Here is a 20,613-nt window from a genome sequence, read left to right as displayed (position 1 = left end):
TTTTGATTCAATGGGCATTAATAGAAGCCTAGAATCACAAGCATTTTGTAACAAAAACATAAGGAGGACCAAGTTCCTTGACAGAAAGGCAACTGTTACTGGGAAGCCATGAATGGGGAGCTGTATGAAACCCAGAATTACCAGATCTGATGAGGGCTCCCTCTCCAAGGTGGCAATGTGGCTGCTAGTGACACTGGCCTTCAGCCAGCCAACCCAGACAAATACGAGAGAAAAACACTAAGGCACTAAGCATGTCCAGCTAAGCTAAATTGTGACTACACTTTAGTACCATGATATTAAAGATAGGGCAGTCTACAAATTTCTCTGATCCTGTACTTTTGCAACTTGGTTGAGATTTCGTTTTCACTTTACTCAATAGTCAAGTTGCTTTTAAAAGTCTGTCTTGGCCAAACTGTAAGAGAAGATGTTGCATTCACCAAGCACGAGAACAAACGTTGGAGACTTTCAGGGTTTTAGATCTTACTTTATTAGCCAAGTTTAACCTGCACAGGGACGAACTCTCAAGGTGTCCGGAGACACCGTACCCACAAGGGACTGCAAAATGAGAGTCGTGCCTGGCGCTTACAGCTAGTTCCTTATATATCCTAAGTAAGCAAGCATTACACCAGGGGTCCCCAAACTTTTTACACAGGGGGCCAGTTCACTGTCCCTCATACCGTTGGAGGGCCGGACTATAAAAAAACTATGAACAAATCCCTATGCACACTGCACATATCTTATTTTAAAGTAAAAAAACAAAACAGGAACAAATACAATATTTAAAATAAAGAACAAGTAAATTTAAATCAACAAACTGATCAGTATTTCAATGGAAACTATGCATCCTCTCACTGACCACCAATGAAAGAGGTACCCCTCCGGGAAGTGCGGTGGGGGCGGATAAATGGCCTCAGGGGGCCGCATGCAGCCCGCAGGCCGTAGTTTGGGGACCCCTGCATTACACAGAAGCAGATGTGGCGGTTACCTATTCGCTAAGGGAGTTGCACAGAGCATAGCAACAGGGGCTGGGTCTAGCTCATTGGCGAATTTCAAACATAAACTTCAGATAAGGGTCTCTGACCAATGGAATGCAAATGTTTGTCTTCCTTTGTTCTCAGTCTTACAGGGTCCCTATCATTACCTCCCTGTCTCTGCTACACTCTGGCAATCCCAGCACACTTTCCTGAATTTAACAATTTGATCTTTTCTTGATCCTTACAGAAGAGAAATGTGTATACCTAAGGCAAGCCCAATTTTGGATGAATCATTGTTGTAGGGAGCCACTGCACCTGAAAGCATCCAGCCTACCTGCAGCTGAGAGCAGAGGACAGAGGACGGGCCCTGCTCTGCCTGCAGTGATCTAGCAGGGCAAGGTCACTAAAACAACTAACTGGAAGGCTGTTCGTGGTATTGACGCCCGAAGCAGGGCAGCAAGTACACAGGGCTGCCACAGGCTCTGGGTGTCCTGATATGCTTGTAGGATAGAGCTTTACAAAGAGTTACTACCTCAACTCTCCAACACAATACCTTTTTGTTTAATACCTGTTGATTACAAAATAAAAGGGTTTTCCAGGCTGGGGTCATTGTGTCTCCATCAGAGCACACTGTCCCACTTGGCCCAAACCCTATCTCTGTCTTTGTGTTTTCCTTAATCCTCCACTGCCCCCACTCAGGTCTTCACTTCCCTGCATAAGTCGAGGCAAGTGGCGCCTAAACAGGGACCTGAGTACGAGGGAACTCCACATGTCAGGCGAGAGGACGCAGGTCAGATACAAGTTGAGTTGAGGTAAGGAATGGATTTCTACTGGATGTAAAATATGGGCAACTCTGATTCTCAAGAAAGAAATCTTTATGTGCAGATGCTCAAGGCAATGTTAATAGCCCGTGGCTTTACTGTCTGCAGGAGTCAACTTGCTGAGTTTTTATATTTTGTACAGAAGACATGCCCCTGGTTCCCTGCAGAGGGGACTGTTAAAGAGAAAAAGTGGCAAAGGGTTGGTAAGCAATTAAAGCCCTGTTATACGGCAGAAGGCCTAGGTAAGATTCTGGTTATAGCCTTCTCCTTGTGGAATTTAATTAGAGATTGTCTTGATCCTACCCAAGACGACAAGAGATTGCCGTCAGACACTTTAGCTGACCATTTAAAAAAAACAGTGAGAGGTTATAAGGGTCTTCTTACTCCTCCCCCTCCTTTTACACCTCCTCCTCCTGTTACAGCTAAGAGTTGAGGAAAAGGAGGAAAAACCTCCCCTGGAGTAGACAAGAATTAGAACAAAAGGTGAAGGAAGATTGGGAAAAACGGGAGGAGGATTCCTCTGCTCCTGAAGAATTTAGACATAGTTTTCCTGATATGACTGTGAGGGTTTGGGTCAGCACATTGAAATTTAACTCTGGCTTTACAACACCCCCTATTTCTTACTGCCCTAATAATACCATTCAAGAATTCAGCGGGTTCCTGCATTGGATTGAAAATACTACCTTGTACAAAAATGCTTTAATATTACAGGAACATCCAAACTAGTTTGTGATTGGTCCCAAAGATACAATGTTTCTCATACTCATCACAATTATATGACTTCTGGAGGTTTTATGAGCAATATTCTTAGAACTGTTTCCAGCCGCCTCCAAAGGTGGTTGTGGCATTTAGCCCTTGCAACAGATTTTGTAAATTTTACCCAAAATCCTTTGATTCTGCCCTTTCCCCCTGTGTCACTTCACCCTTGTTATAGCCTCTGAGCATGTGTCCAGCTTCCATATATACTTTTGGCTGGACTGGTAAATATTACTCCAACTGGACCATATTATACAGTCCAGTACGGTCATTATAATCTGACAAATTGTATCACTAGATATAATAAAAAAAAAAGCAGGACATTTTAGTATTAAAACAACCTTCTTTTCTTATGCTTCCAACAAATATTTCTGGATTCTGGTATCATGATGCAGGGCTCCAAGCTTTACAAGATACAGCTAGTGCTCGACTTACGACCACGATTGGTTCCGACAGACCGGTCGTAACACGATTTGGTCATAAATTGAGTAGGCTATATGTACAGTACTGTGAAATGATGTTATAAAAATCTTTAAATCATTTTATCATAATTTTCTTTGTTCATTTATGCCATTTGTATCATCTCTACACCATCTTGTTTCTTATTTTTACATTCGTCAGGTTTAAGTAAAACACTGCATTACCATTACAACTGGTTTAAATTTTGCAAAGACAATTTCTCCTCTTGGTAGACATCTTGGGAGGGGATTGATGAAAAATATCCAAGACACAAAACACAAATTGCTGTACCGAGTCTGGGATAACAGTTGAAATGGTGCACGTGGAGATGGTAGTGCTGCCGGAAGCTGGTCCACACTGTCGTACGCCCAGCTGGGCAACGCTTGCACTGCCAGACATGGAGCAGTCGTGGCTAGTGATTGTGGTCGTAAAGTCGAATGGTCATAAGTTGCATGGGTCATAAGTTGATCAATATTTGTATACACCAATTACTTATCCATTCTCATCTACCGGTCCAAAAGAGTTGTTGGTATAATATCATATTCAGCAATAATAACCCTCATAGGCTTATTATCTTCCACTATAATAGGAGCTACTGCTCTTAACCAAAGGATTCAAAATGTGCACTACGTTAATCAATTGGCTCAAAATACTTTCTTGGCTTTACATGATCAAGAACATATTAGTTTAAAACTAGAGGCATAGCTGAATGCATTAGAAGCTACAGTTCTAAATTTAGGGGATCAAATTCAGAGCATTAAAGTACGCCAACAATTCCTATGTCATGCAGCCTTTCAGTGGATCTGAATACCTCTGTTCCCTATAATTAATCTCAATGGGAATGGAAAAAAATCAAAATGCATCTTCAAGGAATTTGGAATGATAATATTAGTATTGGTATAGCTAAGCTACATAAACATATTCAAAATAGTTGTGACAATATTGTTAGTCCAACACAAGTCACAAATCAACTTCTTAACAATTTACAAGTTTAACCCTTTTATATGTTTAAACATACTGCTTGGGCCTGACCAGGCGGTGGCGCAGTGGATAGTGTCGGACTGGGATATGGAAGACCAGGTCGGAGACCCCGAGGTCGCCAGCTTGAGCGCGGGCTCATCTGGTTTAAGCATAGCTCACCAGCTTGGACCCAAGGTCGCTGGCTCGAGCAAGGGGTTACTAGGTCTGCTGAAGACCCGAGGTCAAGGCACATATGAGAAAGTAATCAATGAACAACTAAGGTATTGCAACAAAAACTGATGATTGATGCTTCTCATCTCTCTCCGTTCCTGTGTGTCTGTCCCTATCTATCCCTCTCTCTGAATCCCTCTGTGTCTCTGTAAAAAATAAATAAATAAATAAATAAACAAACAAATAAACATACTGCTTGGTATATGACTGTTTTAATAAAATGTTGTATAATTTTGTTTTGCTCATTTTCAGTCAGATGCCGAGTCATTCAAAGACAGCTCTTCCAAGCAAGCATAACATGTCATTGCCTGCATTTAAGAGATAAAAAAAGGGGATAATGTAGGAGAGTGAACTGAGAATGGAACGTTGCCATAAACAGGTATCATTCTTGTGGACTTAGGGACGCCAGGTCCCTGACATGATAATCTACACAAGAAGCTTCCACACTCTATTTGCCACTTCTTATCTCCCCCAAATATGTGCTTATTAGAGGATGATTTCCTCGTGCACTAAAGCTTTGGGATAAGTAGATAAATTAAAAAGGGGGACATGTAGAGAGCCACTGCATCTGAATGCGTCCAGCCTACATGCAGCTGAGAGCAGAGGAAGGGCCCTGCTCGGCCTGGAGTGACCTGGCTGGGCAGATCACTAAAACAACTGGAAGACTGTTCGTGGTAATGATGCCAAAAGCAGGGCGGCAAGCACACAGCACTACCAACAGGCTCAGGATGTCCTAATATGCTTGTAGGCTAGAGCTTTACATAAGTATCACCTCCACCCCTAGCATAACACCCTCTTGTGTAAGCATATAAAATAAAAGGGTTTTCCAGGCTCAGGGTCATTGTGTCTCCATCACAGCACAATGTCCCACCTGACCCAAACTCTATCTATGTCTCTGTGTGTTCCTTCATCCTCCACCGCCCCCATTCAGGTCTTCACTTCCCCGCACAGGTAACGGCACACTGTCCTCTTTATAAAACAACCATTTCAAGTGACGTCACAGAAATGGCGCCGTGAGAAGCGCGTCCGACAGCTCTCCCCTAAATCACAACAAATTTATCAACTAGAAACAGAAAAATTTATCCTCGGAGCATTCCGGAGTTCCACACAAACTGAAAGCAAAAAGACTGTTATCACTTGAATCTGAGAGACGAGGGTGTGGAGGAAGCTACCGCAGCGACGCTCATTCAAGCCACGAGGGAGTGCGCCTGCGGTGAGTCAGCCCATATACTTGGGAACCGGGAACCGCGAGCCGCCGCGCCGCGAACCGCCTCCGCGAGCAGCCCTCACGAGCCGCCGCCGCAAGCCGGCGCGAGCAGCTGAGCGCGCGCCCGGTCTGGTTGAGCACCGCTGACGTTCCCAGCAGCCCGCACACTGCGAGTGGGGGTCGCTGGCCACCGGTGCCCAGAGCGCCCCATTCGCGCACGAGCCTTGGGCATTCCACGCGCCCAGGGCGCCCTGCTGGCCCGCACACCCGGGGGCTCCATTATCCTGCGCCTGGTGCGGTCCAGCCGCCAGCGGCAGGGCGAGCGGGAGAGGCTTGGGAGATTCTCTCCGTGGGCGGGGCACCTCACCCAGCCATTCAAGCTAACAATCAAGCATTGGGGGAGGGACGCGCGCAGGCAGCCTAAAATACCTTCTGAAGCACAGCTGCGACCCAATCACTGAAATTAGCTTAACCCATAAAATCTGTGCACCCTCGGTTCTAATTGATAGGATCTCTCTCTGTTCAGAGATCCAAGACAAGAGGCGTGATATTTTTTAAGTGCCTCTCGCTAAAGGGGCGGGGCACTTGATAGAGCCTCCATATTCAGGGATAAACGCTAACAAGAAGGACTTGGCAGATAATAAGGTCTATACTACACTAGTCGTAAGCAGAGACTAGTGCCTCTTCTTCCCTGCAAAAACAGGCTACAAAGTGTGGAAAGCCTGGGTTGAGAGGTCCAACTAAATGATAGGCGCTGAACAGTCACCTTGACAACAATTGACTCCCACCCCCGCCTGATTACACTGGAGGCCCTGACTGTCAGAGCCTTTCCCAAAGCCTTGCACTGAGTGGGGATAGAGTGGGGATTTCCCAGCTCTTTGAGCCTCTTACTCCCCAGGCAGAAGCAGTTGCAGCCTTATAGCTGGATCACCAGGCTGCTAATTCAGAAAGGGGGGACTAGGAGAGAGAATCCAGGAAAGCAAACTCTCTCATCGTTGGACCCTGCAAACGCCAACAAGCCTTTACTTCGAGCAAGACTAAAGCCAATTATATGACATTGCCATAGAATCCCATCAACTGCAAATCCCTACCTAAGAGTGACACAGGGGCAGAGCCTGGGGTACAGAGTCACCGACCAGGAAGAGGGAGAGAAAAGAAAAAGGAAGAAGTTAACCTCTCAAAATCAAGAAAAATCCACAGACTTTACAACTTGATCCACTAATTTTTTTGTTGTTGTTGTTTGTTTCTTCTGTCTTATTGCCTTTATTTCCTCCATATTGGTCCTTCTATTCCCTGCCCATCTTATGCTTCCCCTTTCTTGAACTACACTACCCATGAGTGTTGCATTTTATTTCTCTTCTTCATCCTCACCCTCCTTTAAGGTTATACTCCAAAACACTTAACTCTCACTCTCTCCTCTTTTGTTTTTTTTTTGGTCTTGCTTTATTTTGTTTTTTTCTCTTCCTATTTTATTTCTTCCTTCGTTTTTCTCTTTTTCTTATTTTTTCCTTTCTATTCGTTTTTTCTTTTCTCATTTTACTTTCCTCCCATATAATCCTCAATCACGAACAAATTAGTTAATTTGGGACTCAAGGCTTTTTTTTGGCTTTATTTCTCTTTTTTGCTTTTGTTTTTATTTTTTTTCTTGTTTGTTTATTTTTGTAGCATTTTGGGTCCTCCCAACCCAAGGTCTCCATTGTATTTAATCTTCGCTCCACTTAATACAACAGATTTTTACATATTATTTTTATTTTTTTCTTCTTTATTATTCTTTTTTGATCCTTTTTTCTAGTTCCCTCTTATCCCTCTCATTATTTCTCTTAGTTGACCATCACTTACAAGCAAATCATCTTATGCTTGTCTAAGATTTTCTTCCTTTTTTTTTTTTTTCTTTTTTTTTTTGCATTTAGTAGGTCCCTACTCCCTTTTTTTGCCCCTTGAACTCCTCACCCCAAATCAAGCCCTCCATTATAGGCACGATATTTCCCTGAGGAGGGAAGAGGAGGGAAAGAGAAGAAAGAAAAAAGGGGGAAATAATAAATTACTACTGTTTTTTTGGGGGGGTGTTTTACCTTTTTTTTTTCTTTTTTTTTCTTTTTCTTTTTTTTTACTTTTTACTCATTATTAATTCTAATTAGTGCTATCAACAAGACCACCCTCAGATGCCGATAAGAAAGAGGAAATCGAATATTATGGATACAAAAGAAAGAGAGGTAACACAAATAGATGTGGAAAAATCTATGGAGAAAAGACTTAACATATTGGAAGCCTTGGAGCTAAATGACAGAGAATTTAAAATAGAAATCTTTAAAATACTCAGAGATATACAAGAAAACACAGAAAGGCAATATAGGGAGATCAGAAAACAACTCAATGAACACAAAGAATATATTACCAAGGAAATTGAAACTATAAAAACAAATCAAACAGAAATGAAAAACTCAATTCACGAGCTAAAAAACGAGGTAACAAGCTTAGCTAACAGAACAGCCCAGATTGAAGATAGGATTAGTGAAATAGAAGACAAACAACTTGAGGCACAACAGAGAGAAGAAGAAAGAGACTCAAAAATAATAAAAAATGAGAAAGCCCTACAGGAATTGTCTGACTCCATCAGAAAGAATAACATAAGAATAATAGGTATATCAGAGGGAGAAGAGAAAGAAAATGGAATGGAGAATATACTCAAACAAATAATAGACGAGAACTTCCCAAGCCTGTGGAAGGAACTAAAGCCTCAAATTCAAGAAGCAAACAGAACACCAAGTTTTCTTAACCCCAACAAACCCATTCCAAGGCACATCATAATAAAGATGACACAAACCAATGACAAAGAAAAAATTCTCAAGGCAGCCAGGGAAAAGAAGAGTACAACATATAAAGGAAGGCCTATTAGATTATCATCAGATTTCTCAGCAGAAACTCTACAAGCTAGAAGAGAGTGGACCCCAATATTTAAAGCCCTGAAAGAGAGGAACTTTCAGCCAAGAATACTATACCCATCAAAGCTATCCTTCAAGTATGAAGGAGATATAAAAACATTCACAAATACAGAAAAGATGAGAGAATTTATCAACAGAAAGCCCCCACTCCAGGAAATACTAAGGGGGGTTTTCCAACCAGATTCAAAAAACAAAAGAAAACAACACCACAAGTAACAGCTCCACCAAGAACACAATAAAACCAAACTTAAACTGTGACAACAAAGGAAAAATAGGGGGGAGAGGATGGAGATTAACAGTAGCAAAGGATGATGAAGTGCAGAAATACTTATAAGATAGGGTACTACAATGAATATGGTAGGTACCCTTTTCATTACTTAATGGTAACCACCCTTAAAAAAACCACCACAAAAACACTTGACTTAAAAAAGGGAGCAACAGAGGAAAGAAGTATGGAACACAAACAAACAAAAACAAATGATAGAAAAACAAAAGAGAAGAATCAAACTAGATACAAAACTAACAGAAAGCAATTTATAAAATGGCAGTAGGGAACCCACAAGTGTCAATAATTACACTAAATGTAAATGGATTAAACTTACCAATAAAAAGACACAGAGTAGCAGAATGGATTAAAAAAGAAAATCCAACTATACGCTGCCTACAAGAAACACATCTAAGCAACAAGGATAAAAACAAATTCAAAGTGAAAGGCTGGAAAACAATACTCCAAGCAAACAACACCCAAAAAAAAGCAGGTGTAGCAATACTCATATCTAATCATGCTGACTACAAGACAGAAAAAGTACTCAGAGACAAAAATGGTCATTTCATAATGATTAAGGGGAAGTTGAATCAAGAAGACATAACAATCCTTAATATATATGCACCAAACCAAGGAGCACCAAAATATATAAGACAGCTACTTATTGACCTTAAAACAAAAACTAACAAAAATACAATCATACTTGGAGACCTCAATACACCGCTGACGGCTCTAGATCGGTCATCCAAACAGAGAATCAATAAAGATATAGTGGCCTTAAACGAAATACTAGAACACCTGGATATGATAGACATCTACAGGACACTTCATCCCAAAGCGACAGAGTATACATTTTTCTCTAGTGTACATGGAACATTCTCAAGAATTGACCATATGTTGGGCCACAAAGACAATATCAGCAAATTTAGAAAAATTGAAATTGTACCAAGCATATTTTCTGATCATAAAGCCTTGAAACTAGAATTCAACTGCAAAAAAGAGGGGGAAAAACCCACAAAAATGTGGAAACTAAACAACATACTTCTAAAAAATGAATGGGTCAAAGAAGAAATAAGCGCAGAAATCAAAAGATATATACAGACAAATGAAAATGAAAATACGACATATCAGAATCTCTGGGATGCAGCAAAAGCAGTAATAAGAGGAAAGTTCATATCACTTCAGGCCTATATGAACAAACAAGAGAGAGCCGAAGTAAACCACTTAACTTCACACCTTAAGGAACTAGAAAAAGAAGAACAAAGACAACCCAAAACCAGCCGAAGAAAGGAGATAATAAAAATCAGAGCAGAAATAAATGAAATAGAGAACAGAAAAACTATAGAAAAAATCAATAAAACAAGGAGCTGGTTCTTTGAAAAGATCAACAAAATTGACAAACCCTTGGCAAGACTCACCAAGGAAAAAAGACACAGGACTCAAATAAATAAAATCCAAAATGAAAGAGGAGAGATCACCACAGACATCATAGAAATACAAAGAATTATTGTAGAATACTATGAAAAATTATATGCCACCAAATACAACAATCTAAAAGAAATGGATAAATTCCTAGAACAATACAACCTTCCTAGACTGAGTCATGAAGAAGCAGAAAGCCTAAACAGACCAATCAGCAGGGAGGAAACAGAAAAAACTATTAAAAATCTCCCCAAAAATAAAAGTCCAGGCCCAGACGGTTATACTAGTGAATTCTATCAAACATTCAAAGAAGACTTGGTTCCTATTCTACTCAAAGTCTTCCAAAAAATTGAAGAAGAAGCAATACTTCCAAACACATTTTATGAGGCCAACATAACCCTCATACCAAAACCTGGCAAGGATGGCACAAAGAAAGAAAACTACAGACCAATATCTCTAATGAATACAGATGCTAAAATACTAAATAAAATACTGGCAAACCGAATACAACAACATATTAAAAAAATAATACATCATGATCAAGTGGGATTCATCCCAGAATCTCAAGGATGGTTCAACATACGCAAAATGGTTAACGTAATACACCATATCAACAAAACAAAGAACAAAAATCACATGATCTTATCAATAGATGCAGAAAAGGCTTTTGATAAAATACAACACAATTTTATGTTTAAGACTCTCAACAAAATGGGTATAGAAGGAAAATATCTCAACATGATAAAGGCCATATATGATAAACCATCAGCCAACATCCTATTAAACGGCATAAAACTGAGGACTTTCTACCTTAAATCAGGAACAAGACAGGGTTGTCCACTCTCTCCACTCTTATTCAACGTGGTGCTAGAAGTTCTGGCCAGAGCAATCAGACAAGACAAAGAAATAAAAGGCATCCATATCGGAAAAGAAGAAGTAAAGCTATCACTTTTTGCTGATGATATGATCCTATACATCGAAAACCCGAAGGACTCCACAAAAAGATTATTAGAAACAATAAACCAATACAGTAAGGTCGCAGGATACAAAATTAACATACAAAAGTCCATAGCCTTTCTATATGCCAACAATGAAATATTAGAAAACGAACTCAAAAAAATAATCCCCTTCACGATTGCAACAAAAAAAATAAAATACCTAGGAATAAACATAACAAAGAACGTAAAGGACCTATATAATGAAAATTACAAAGCATTGTTAAGGGAAATCGAAAAAGATACAATGAGATGGAAAAATATTCCTTGTTCTTGGATAGGAAGAATAAATATAACCAAAATGGCCATATTACCCAAAGCAATATACAAATTTAATGCAATTCCCATCAAAATCCCTATGAGATTTTTTAAAGAAATGGAACAAAAAATCATCAGATTTATATGGAACTATAAAAAACCCCGAATAGCCAAAACAATCCTAAGGAAAAAGAATGAAGCTGGGGGCATTACAATACCTGACTTTAAACTATATTATAGGGCCACGATAATCAAAACAGCATGGTATTGGCAAAAAAAATAGACATTCAGACCAATGGAACAGAATAGAAAGCCCAGTAATAAAACCACATATATATGGTCAAATAATCTTTGATAAAGGGGCCAACAACACACAATGGAGAAAAGAAAGCCTCTTCAACAAATGATGTTGGGAAAACTGGAAAGCCACATGCAAAAGAATGAAACTCGACTACAGCCTGTCCCCGTGTACTAAAATTAATTCAAAATGGATCAAAGACCTAAATATAAGACCTGAAACAATAAAGTACATAGAAGAAGACATAGGTACTAAAATCATGGACCTGGGTTTTAAAGAACATTTTATGAACTTGACTCCAATGGCAAGAGAAGTGAAGGCAAAGATAAATGAATGGGACTACATCAGAAATAAAAGTTTTTGCTCAGCAAGAGAAACTGATATCAAAATAAACAGACAGCCAACTATATGGGAACTGATATTTTCAAACGACAGCTCAGATAAGGGCCTAATATCCAAAATTTACAAAGAACTCATAAAACTCAACAACAAACAAACAAACAATCCAATAAAAAAATGGGAAGAGGACATGAACAGACACTTCTCCCAGGAAGAGATACAAATGGCCAACAGATATATGAAAAGATGCTCAGCTTCATTAGTTATTAGAGAAATGCAAATCAAAACTACAATGAGATACCACCTCACTCCTGTTAGATTAGCTATTATCAACAAGACGGGTAATAGCAAATATTGGAGAGGCTGTGGAGAAAAAGGAACCCTCATTCACTGTTGGTGGGACTGTAAAGTAGTACAACCATTATGGAGGAAAGTATGGTGGTTCCTCAAAAAACTGCAAATGGAACTACCTTATGACCCAGCAATCCCTCTACTGGGTATATACCCCAAAACCTCAGAAACATTGATACGTGAAGACACATGTAGCCCCATGTTCATTGCAGCACTGTTCACAGTGGCCAAGACATGGAAACAACCAAAAAGCCCTTCAATAGAAGACTGGATAAAGAAGATGTGGCACATATACACTATGGAATACTACTCAGCCATAAGAAATGATGACATCAGATCATTTACAGCAAAATGGTGGGATCTTGATAACATTATAAGGAGTGAAATAAGTAAATCAGAAAAAAACAAGAACTACATGATTCCATACATTGGTGGAACATAAAAATGAGACTAAGAGACATGGACAAGAGTGTGGTGGTTACCAAGGGTGGGGGGGGGGGAGGGAGGATATGGGAGGGAGGGAGGGAGAGAGTTAGGGGGAGGGGGAGGGGCACAGAGAACTAGATAGAGGGTGACGGAGGACAATCTGACTTTGGGCGAGGGGTTTGCAACATAATTTGATGACAAAATAACCTAGACATGTTTTCTTTGAATATATGTACCCTGATTTATTAATGTCATCCCATTACCATTAATAAAAATTTATTAAAAAAAAACAAAAAACAAAAAAAACAACCATTTCAATCTGGCCATTTTAAAACGCTTTATGTCATACAAGAGTCCTGAAAAGTAAAATCCTCAATTTACAGGGAAGGAAACTGAGGCGCTCAGTTATTCATTAATTTTTTTATTTTACACATGGGGGTACAATCATTTAGGAGTATACATGCTCATGAATGTGCCTCTGATAATATGTAAATACGTTACAATAAGGACAGTATTTTCCTGATTTCTAAAACATAGAGGGAGAAGTCAAAAGAAACTCTATTTGGTTAAGAAATAGATGGCCTGGACCTGGCTGGATAGCTCGGTTTGTTAGAGTGTCATCCAGATACGCAAAGGATATGGGTTCAATCCCTGGTCAGGGCACATATAGGAGCAGATTAAAGTTTCTCTCTCATTCTTTCTTTCTCCCTGTCTAAAAACCAATCAATGAAATTTTTTTAAAAAGAAAAAGAAAGAAACAGATGGTCTGGACCTGGCCAGTTAGCTCAGTCTCTTAAGTGTCCTCCTGAAAAAACAACTCTGCAGGTTCAATCCCTGGTCATGGCACATACCGGAAGCAACAAATGAATGCACAACGAGGTGGAACAAAAAATGAATGCTTCTTTCTCTCTCTACTCCTCTCTCTCTAAAATCAATCAATAAAAAAATAGATGATCTGATTGATCAACTATTTTAACAGACCACCAGGTTCTCAGCTGTAGGACAGATGAAAGGGTGTTTGGGAAGATGGCAGAGAGCGTCTATGTAGGGCAAGTAATCTCTAATATATGTGAATTAATAACTTTCAAAAGTTTCAAGTAAGATAAAATAACACAAATGCTATTGACCCTTACTTACAATTTGACATTTTCAATTCAAAAGATTATTCTCTCCCTAGTAAATTAATTTAAATATTTTATTAAGCACCTAGCCCTATAAAGCACTTAAAGCACTAGCCCTGTGAGTTACAGACACCAGTAAACTCTTGTCCTTATTCTTGAGGACTCAGTAATCTGTAGGAGAGATAAGACAAGTATACAAACAATCAGCTTCAAGTAGTATGCTATTCAGAAGAGAGGTACAGACAAATGCTGGGAATCTGTGATTATGAAGGTCAACTAAAAATCATTTTGGTGCCAGATAAAACTGCTTTTTAGAAGATTTTCAGGCAGATGGCAAGATTCCCATGAACTATGCAACATATAGGTAGGTATTTGGGGGACCTTTACCATACTCAGCATAAACAAAGATAACCCAGTAAGTCTTAAAAAATGATGTACATATCCAAAAAATAATTTTTATTTTGAGGGTCTAAACTCAAAAAACCTCACTATCTTGATTATTCCTAAAATTAAGGGGGGGACGGGGTGCAATCACCAAAAAATACAATGCTCAAAAACATTAAGATGAGGTGTTTGGTTTTGTCTTGCTCATCATGGACGGCTGTTTGCATTTATAGTAAAAAAGCTTCCGTTGCCCTAACCTGTCATCACAGTTACTTCTAAACTACATCTCAATTCTTAAAGCATTCAAAGGAGAAAAATTATGTCTAGATTTTCTAAAAGGCTCAAAATATCAAAACAGAATTAACAAATTTACTTACTTCTGCCTTTCTCCCTCAAAAAACTGTTTAATAAAGTTGAGATTTTAATAGATTCCTACGGTAAAATGTGAAATGCACCAACAAGCAGAGTGATAAAAGTTTAACCCATTTTAATCTATAAAGCAGGGGTCGGGAACCTATGGATTGCAAGCCAGATGTGGCTCTTTTGATGGCTGCATATAGCTCGCAGACAAATCATTAATAAAAATAATAATGTTAAAAATATAAAACATTCTCATGTATTACAATCCATTCATTTCCTACCACTCATGTTCATGGTTGTGGGTGGCTGGAGCCAATCACAGCAGTCCTCCGGGACAACACCAAATTTTTATTGGATAATGCTTAACGCACACGGGTCGCTGTATGGCTCTCACAGAATTACATTTTAAAATATGTGGCGTTCATGGCTTTCTGAGCCAAAAAGGTTCCCGACCCCTGCTATAAAGGATTGGTAATATAGGCAGTTATTTATTTATTAGCTTTCTTTAAAAAAAAATAAAAGGAACAATGCTTCTTAAGTGTTCTTTCTGCTACTGACTGGTCTTTTTGAAAATGACAAAGACACCACTGGGCGTGGGGGTGGGGTATGAATGCCTACTCTAACTCTTTACTGTCTGTTAATACAGCAAAAGCAATAATGATTTGAAGGAAATTTATAAAAAGTGATAAGGGCTAATTCTACTCCATTAGGAAAAGCATTATTTAAAATTAAGTTCTTCACTATTTTTTAAAAGGCAGGGTGTTCTAGCCTGACCAGGTGGCGGCACAGTGGATAGAGCGTCAGACTGGGACATGGAGGACCCAGGTTTAAAAAACCCCAGGTTGCAGGAATGAGCGTGGGCTCATCTAGCTTGAGTGTGGGATCATAGACATGACTCCATGGTCACTGGCTTGAGTCCAAAGATCACTGGCTTGAAGCCCAAGGTCCCTGGCTTGAGTAAGGGGTCAGTCTGTTGTAGTCCCCTGGTCAAGGCACATGAGAAGGCAATCAATGAACTAAAGAGCCCCAATGAAGAATTGGTGCTTCTCACCCCTCTCCCTTCCTGTCTGTCTGTCCCTATTGGGCCCTCTTTCTGTCTCTCTCTCTGTCACAATAAATAAATAAATAAATGGCAGGGTATTCTAGTAAAAAATCATGATTTTTAATAATAGATGACTGGAACTTTATTAAAAACACAAGGGTGATCAAGTTACTAAAGTTATCTGAATTTCTACTGTATACCTGGAAAATGTGATCATTTGAGATGTATTATCAAGCACTACTCTGCGTGTCAGACAGAGCAGTGAACAAACCCTTGCTATCCCAGAGCTTACATTCTAAAGGGGAGAATATACAGATAAATAGAGAAACAAATGGAATGTACAGAGAAAAATAGGCATCTACAAAAAAGAAAAATAATGCAGGAAAGACATATCAAAGAATGGTCACAAAAGGTCTCACCCACAAAGTTAACACTTAGACATAGAATATCTCTGGTCAAAAAGGGCATAGCATGAGCAAAGGCCCTTAGGTAGAAACGTACCAGCCTTGTGCAGAAAGCCAGACAGCTGCTGCAGATGAGAAAGGTAAGAAGAATAGTTAAAAATGAGGTCAGAGAAAGGCGACTAAGCAATGGGGGCACTGTCCTGTTGGGCAACTAGGCTATTTAAAACTTTTTTTTTTTTTTTTTTTTGTATTTTTTCTGAAGCTGGAAACGGGGAGAGACAGTCAGACAGACTCCCGCATGCGCCTGACCGGGATCCACCCGGCAAGCCCACCAGGGGCGACACTCTGCCCACCAGGGGGCGATGCTCTGTCCCTCCGGGGCATCGCTGTGCTGCGACCAGAGCCACTCTAGCGCCTGGGGCAGAGGCCAAGGAGCCATCCCCAGCGCCTGGGCCATCTTTGCTCCAATGGAGCCTTGGCTGCGGGAGGGGAAGAGAGAGACAGAGAGGAAGGAGGGGGGAGGGGGGAGAAGCAAATGGGCGCTTCTCCTATGTGCCCTGGCCGGGAATCGAACCCTGGGTCCCCCACACGCCAGTCCGACGCTCTACCGCTGAGCCAACCGGCCAGGGCCCAACTAGGCTATTTAGGGATGCCAGCTTTACCCAGAGGAGTGAGAAGCCATTGGGAAGTTTAGAACATAGCAGGTGATTGTCCTGAAATATATATCAGAATAAAAGAGACAGAAAGAGAGAGAGAGAGGGGGGAGCATAAAGCATCAACTCCCATATGTGCCTTGACCAGAAAAGCCCAGGGTTTCAAACCAGCGACCTCAGTGTTCCAGGTCGACCGACGATTTTACCCACTCCGCCACCACAGGTCAGGCTCCTTTCTACATCTTTCTACATCAGGCAGCTTTGCCAAACTCTTCTGCACAAAACAGCAATAAATATTAAGAGCAACTCTATCCATTTCTACTACCCTGCATCTCTGCATCTAAAAATGTATGTTGTTTTCTTTGCTTTTAAATCAAGCCACCGAAAATTGTATTTCAACCTGAAAGGCAAATCGTCTGAAAACCAAACTCACCACTATCATGAAACCCAACAAGTTCTGAAATTGAATGTGCTTAATGAGCGTTTTCCTTTGAACTGCCCAGAACAGAAAAGGGAGGCTCCAGTGGTTAGTAGGAGACTCTTTCCTCATCGCAGTGACTACCCAAAACAAATTTCTACCTTATTGCTTAATTATTTGCCTATATCAAATGTACAAGGGGCACATTTTCAGTAAGTAAAGTATGATGCAAATAGTACAAATTATAAACAAGGTAAGCTTCCGTTGCTAAACAGCTCACCATCAAATCACTTCTTAGATGCAGTTATGGAAAATGATGGCCCTATTAATTTGCGAGGAAAACCAGTGCTAGGCTGAAATGACCCTGGAAAAGGAAAATTAAGGTATTTGCCCAAGTTCTGGCCTTTGACTGCTCTTTTGTCTTCTTTGATGTACTTACTCATTTCAACTAATGTCTGGCGCCACTTCTGCCTGCATATAAACAACTAGAGCGATCACTTAATTTCTACCCTAAACTCATGTTCCGCCAGCAACAAACGACTCTGCTTGTAACTTTACTCCCACCTTTTACTGAGCACTTTAACTGTGCGCGAACTCATTCCAACTTAACCACCTGCAGAGATGGCACTGCGCTGTCTCCCTCTCACGTGTACAAGATACCAGCCTGGACACGCGGGAGGGCCAGCGCGGGCCCGTCCTCCCCGAGGCGGTGCGACGCGCGGCCGGCGACCCGGCTCGGCCCCGAAGCCCCAAGCCGACAGGGAACCGCTCCCCGAGCCCTTGCAAACCGCCCTCACTGCCCTTCCAGAGGAGAGGAATTGACATTTCAGTCACCTCTTACCCCTCCCACGGGCAGTCATTCCCGGGGGTGGCCAGGCAGCCTTCAAGTGTCACTGCGCTCCGACCACAGCTCCCCGCCCCCCCCCCCCCCAAACGCCGGGCGTGTCTTGGGCTCCCGGCTCCAACGAGCAGGCACCCTCTGCGCCTCCGCTCCCGACAGGGCCTTTCGCTGCCTACCCGCCCTGCCGTAAGCCTACAAACCCTCCAGCAGCCCGGCACCGGCGCACGCTCCCTTCCAAGCCCTGTCTGTCGACCCCTCATCTCCCCGTCCCTTGCCTAGCAATTGTAGCCTCTACCTGGTCCACCGCTTCCGCCATGGTCGGGGCCGGGGAGTCACGTGACATATCCGGAAATGAGAAAGCCAGGCGGCCGGACCAGGACCTGCTGGGAAATGTAGTTTCAGTAGCATCTGAGCTGGGACATCTTTTCTGTCTTCTTAGGTTATTAGACCCTCCTTCCTGCTTTCAACTCTCCATACAAGCTCAGTGAAGTTATGCTCTGAAAAATCTGAGCATAACCATTGTCAATGCTTTATTTTATTCTTAAGTCTTCTTTTTTCCTGTGATTATTATAGTATTTATTAATACTTAACATTGCCCTGGCCAGTTTGCTCAGTGGATACAGCATCCTCCTGGCACCAAGATGTCCCGGGTTTGATTACCCACTCAAGTCACACATGAGAAGCAACCATATGCCTCTCTACCCCTCGTTCTTCTCCTTCTCTCCTTCTCTTCTCCTCTTGCAGCCAGTGGTTGGATTGGTTCCAATGTGGCACCTGGCGCTGAGGATAACTTGGTTGATTAGAACATCGCCCCAGATGGGGTTGCCGGACGGATATCATTGGGGCATATGTGGGAGTCTGTTTCTATCTCCCCTCCTCTCACTTAGAAAGGAAAAATATATACCCTATATACTGATATATACAATATATACTGGTACATATTTACTATGTATCAGGCCCTGAATTTATAGCTTTGCATTAATTATCTCACTTGATACTCCAAGCATCCCTACTATTATCCCCCTTTATGTAAGAGAGTACTATGCTTTAGAATTCACACAGTTAATAAGAGACAGAAGTAGGATTTGAATTTGGCCTCATCTAATGCTAAAAACTTGATTACCAAATGCTACTTAGTCTAAAATTGTTCTTGCTTTTTAAAAAAAAAGTGTATTAAGTGAATATAAAGCAATATTTGCAGAGGAGAAGCAAAGAATGATTTATACTCTAAAAAATTTATTTAGCTCCTAACCCATGGTGGAGCAGTTGATAGAGCATCGACCTGGAACACTGAGGTCCTAGGTTTGAAACCTAGAGGTGACTGATTTGAGTGCAGGCTCATAGGCTTGAGTTCAGGGTCGCTGGCTTAAGCATGGGATCATCAACATGATCTCAGCCTCACTGGCTTGAAGCCCAAAGTCGCTGATTTGAGCCCAAAGATCACTGGCTTGAGCAAGGGGTCAGTGCCATGGCTTGAGCCTGCCCAAGTCAGGGCATATATGAGAAGCAATCAATGAACAACTAAAGTGAAGTAACTACAAGTTGATGCTTCTCCCTGTCTCTCCCCCCCTCTCTCTTGCTCTCTCTCTCCCTTCTGTTGGTCTGTCTGTCTCTTTCTCTTAAAATCAAGTAAAAAAATAATTAACTTCTATTGCTTGTTACTTAAAGTTTACATTAAAATATCTTGTTTAATTAAATTATTTATTAAATTTCTATTGAATATATTTGATAGGTAAATATTCAAAATAGAATAAAAATTTGTCTTTGGTAAAATCTGCAAAACCACTGTATTATATCCTTTAGATTAGAATGAATGATCCCTTCTCCATTTTTCTAGACATTTTAAACTCTCCTTCTTGATCCTCAAGAATTTGTAGTACCTTATCCAAAGACAGGGATTTTCTTATTTCCACTCATCTCCAGTAGCTGGTAACTAGCACAGGGCATCACATACAGCACAGTGGCCTTTTGGACTAGTAGGAAGTCATGGACTTAGAACTCTATGTCTCCCAAATCTCTAGCTATAACCTGCTCAACCCGTGATTCCCATGGCCAGGGTGACTTAATCTGAGACACTTACCTTCTCCCCACGGCCTAAACAGTCTTAGCTTCATCCTCTCCCTCCAAACCTTGTTGAGATCCCTCTTCCAGTTGACTGATCACTCAGTCACAGAGAGTAAAGAAAAACAAATTCCAAGGCATTTAGATATACACAGCCAAGCACTCAATGCAATAAGATTTCTTGCAAAGCAGTCTGGGACTGAATGTTGCTGTTGCTCATGATGGGCTTCAAGTCTCATAGGACTCTTTCTTACACAGACCACAGAGGCCGTGGAAACCCTTAGTCAGGTCTTCACAGGAGGAAGAAATAAGCCTACCCCCTCTACTTTTCTGACTTTCCTCACTACTGTAACATTCCCATAAGACAGACCTACCAATAAACTGCTATTGAGCCTGCCTGAAGATGTAGGCAAAGTTCACTGCAGATTCTCCCCTGCTTATGCAACTCAGAGACTCTGGATCCCCCAAGTCTGTTCCCCATTCAGTGTTCTGTCTTAACTGTAATAAATATGATGAGCATTGGATCTATCACTATTTCCTTCTAGACAGATGAATCAACATAGATATGAAAAGGTGAATCAGAGGAAGAAATTCACTAGAGGCAAGCAGGTTCATGCTGGGTTCA

General features: G+C 41.0%; 1 protein-coding gene across 1 annotated transcript in view; it reads right to left on the bottom strand.

Annotated features, from left to right (window-relative positions):
* The window catches only part of VPS41 (VPS41 subunit of HOPS complex), a 281,951-nt gene extending 263,689 nt beyond the window's left edge, over positions 1-18,262 (bottom strand). The window contains exon 1 of the mRNA XM_066272129.1: positions 18,223-18,262. Coding sequence (XP_066128226.1) covers positions 18,223-18,243 — 21 coding nt within the window. The 5' untranslated portion in view covers positions 18,244-18,262. The remainder of the gene's footprint in view (positions 1-18,222) is intronic.
* Between the last annotated feature and the right edge of the window lie 2,351 nt (positions 18,263-20,613).

Source organism: Saccopteryx bilineata, chromosome 4 (genome assembly GCF_036850765.1).
Source record: "Saccopteryx bilineata isolate mSacBil1 chromosome 4, mSacBil1_pri_phased_curated, whole genome shotgun sequence".
NCBI lineage: Eukaryota > Metazoa > Chordata > Mammalia > Chiroptera > Emballonuridae > Saccopteryx > Saccopteryx bilineata.
This window is presented reverse-complemented; position numbering and strand designations above follow the sequence as displayed.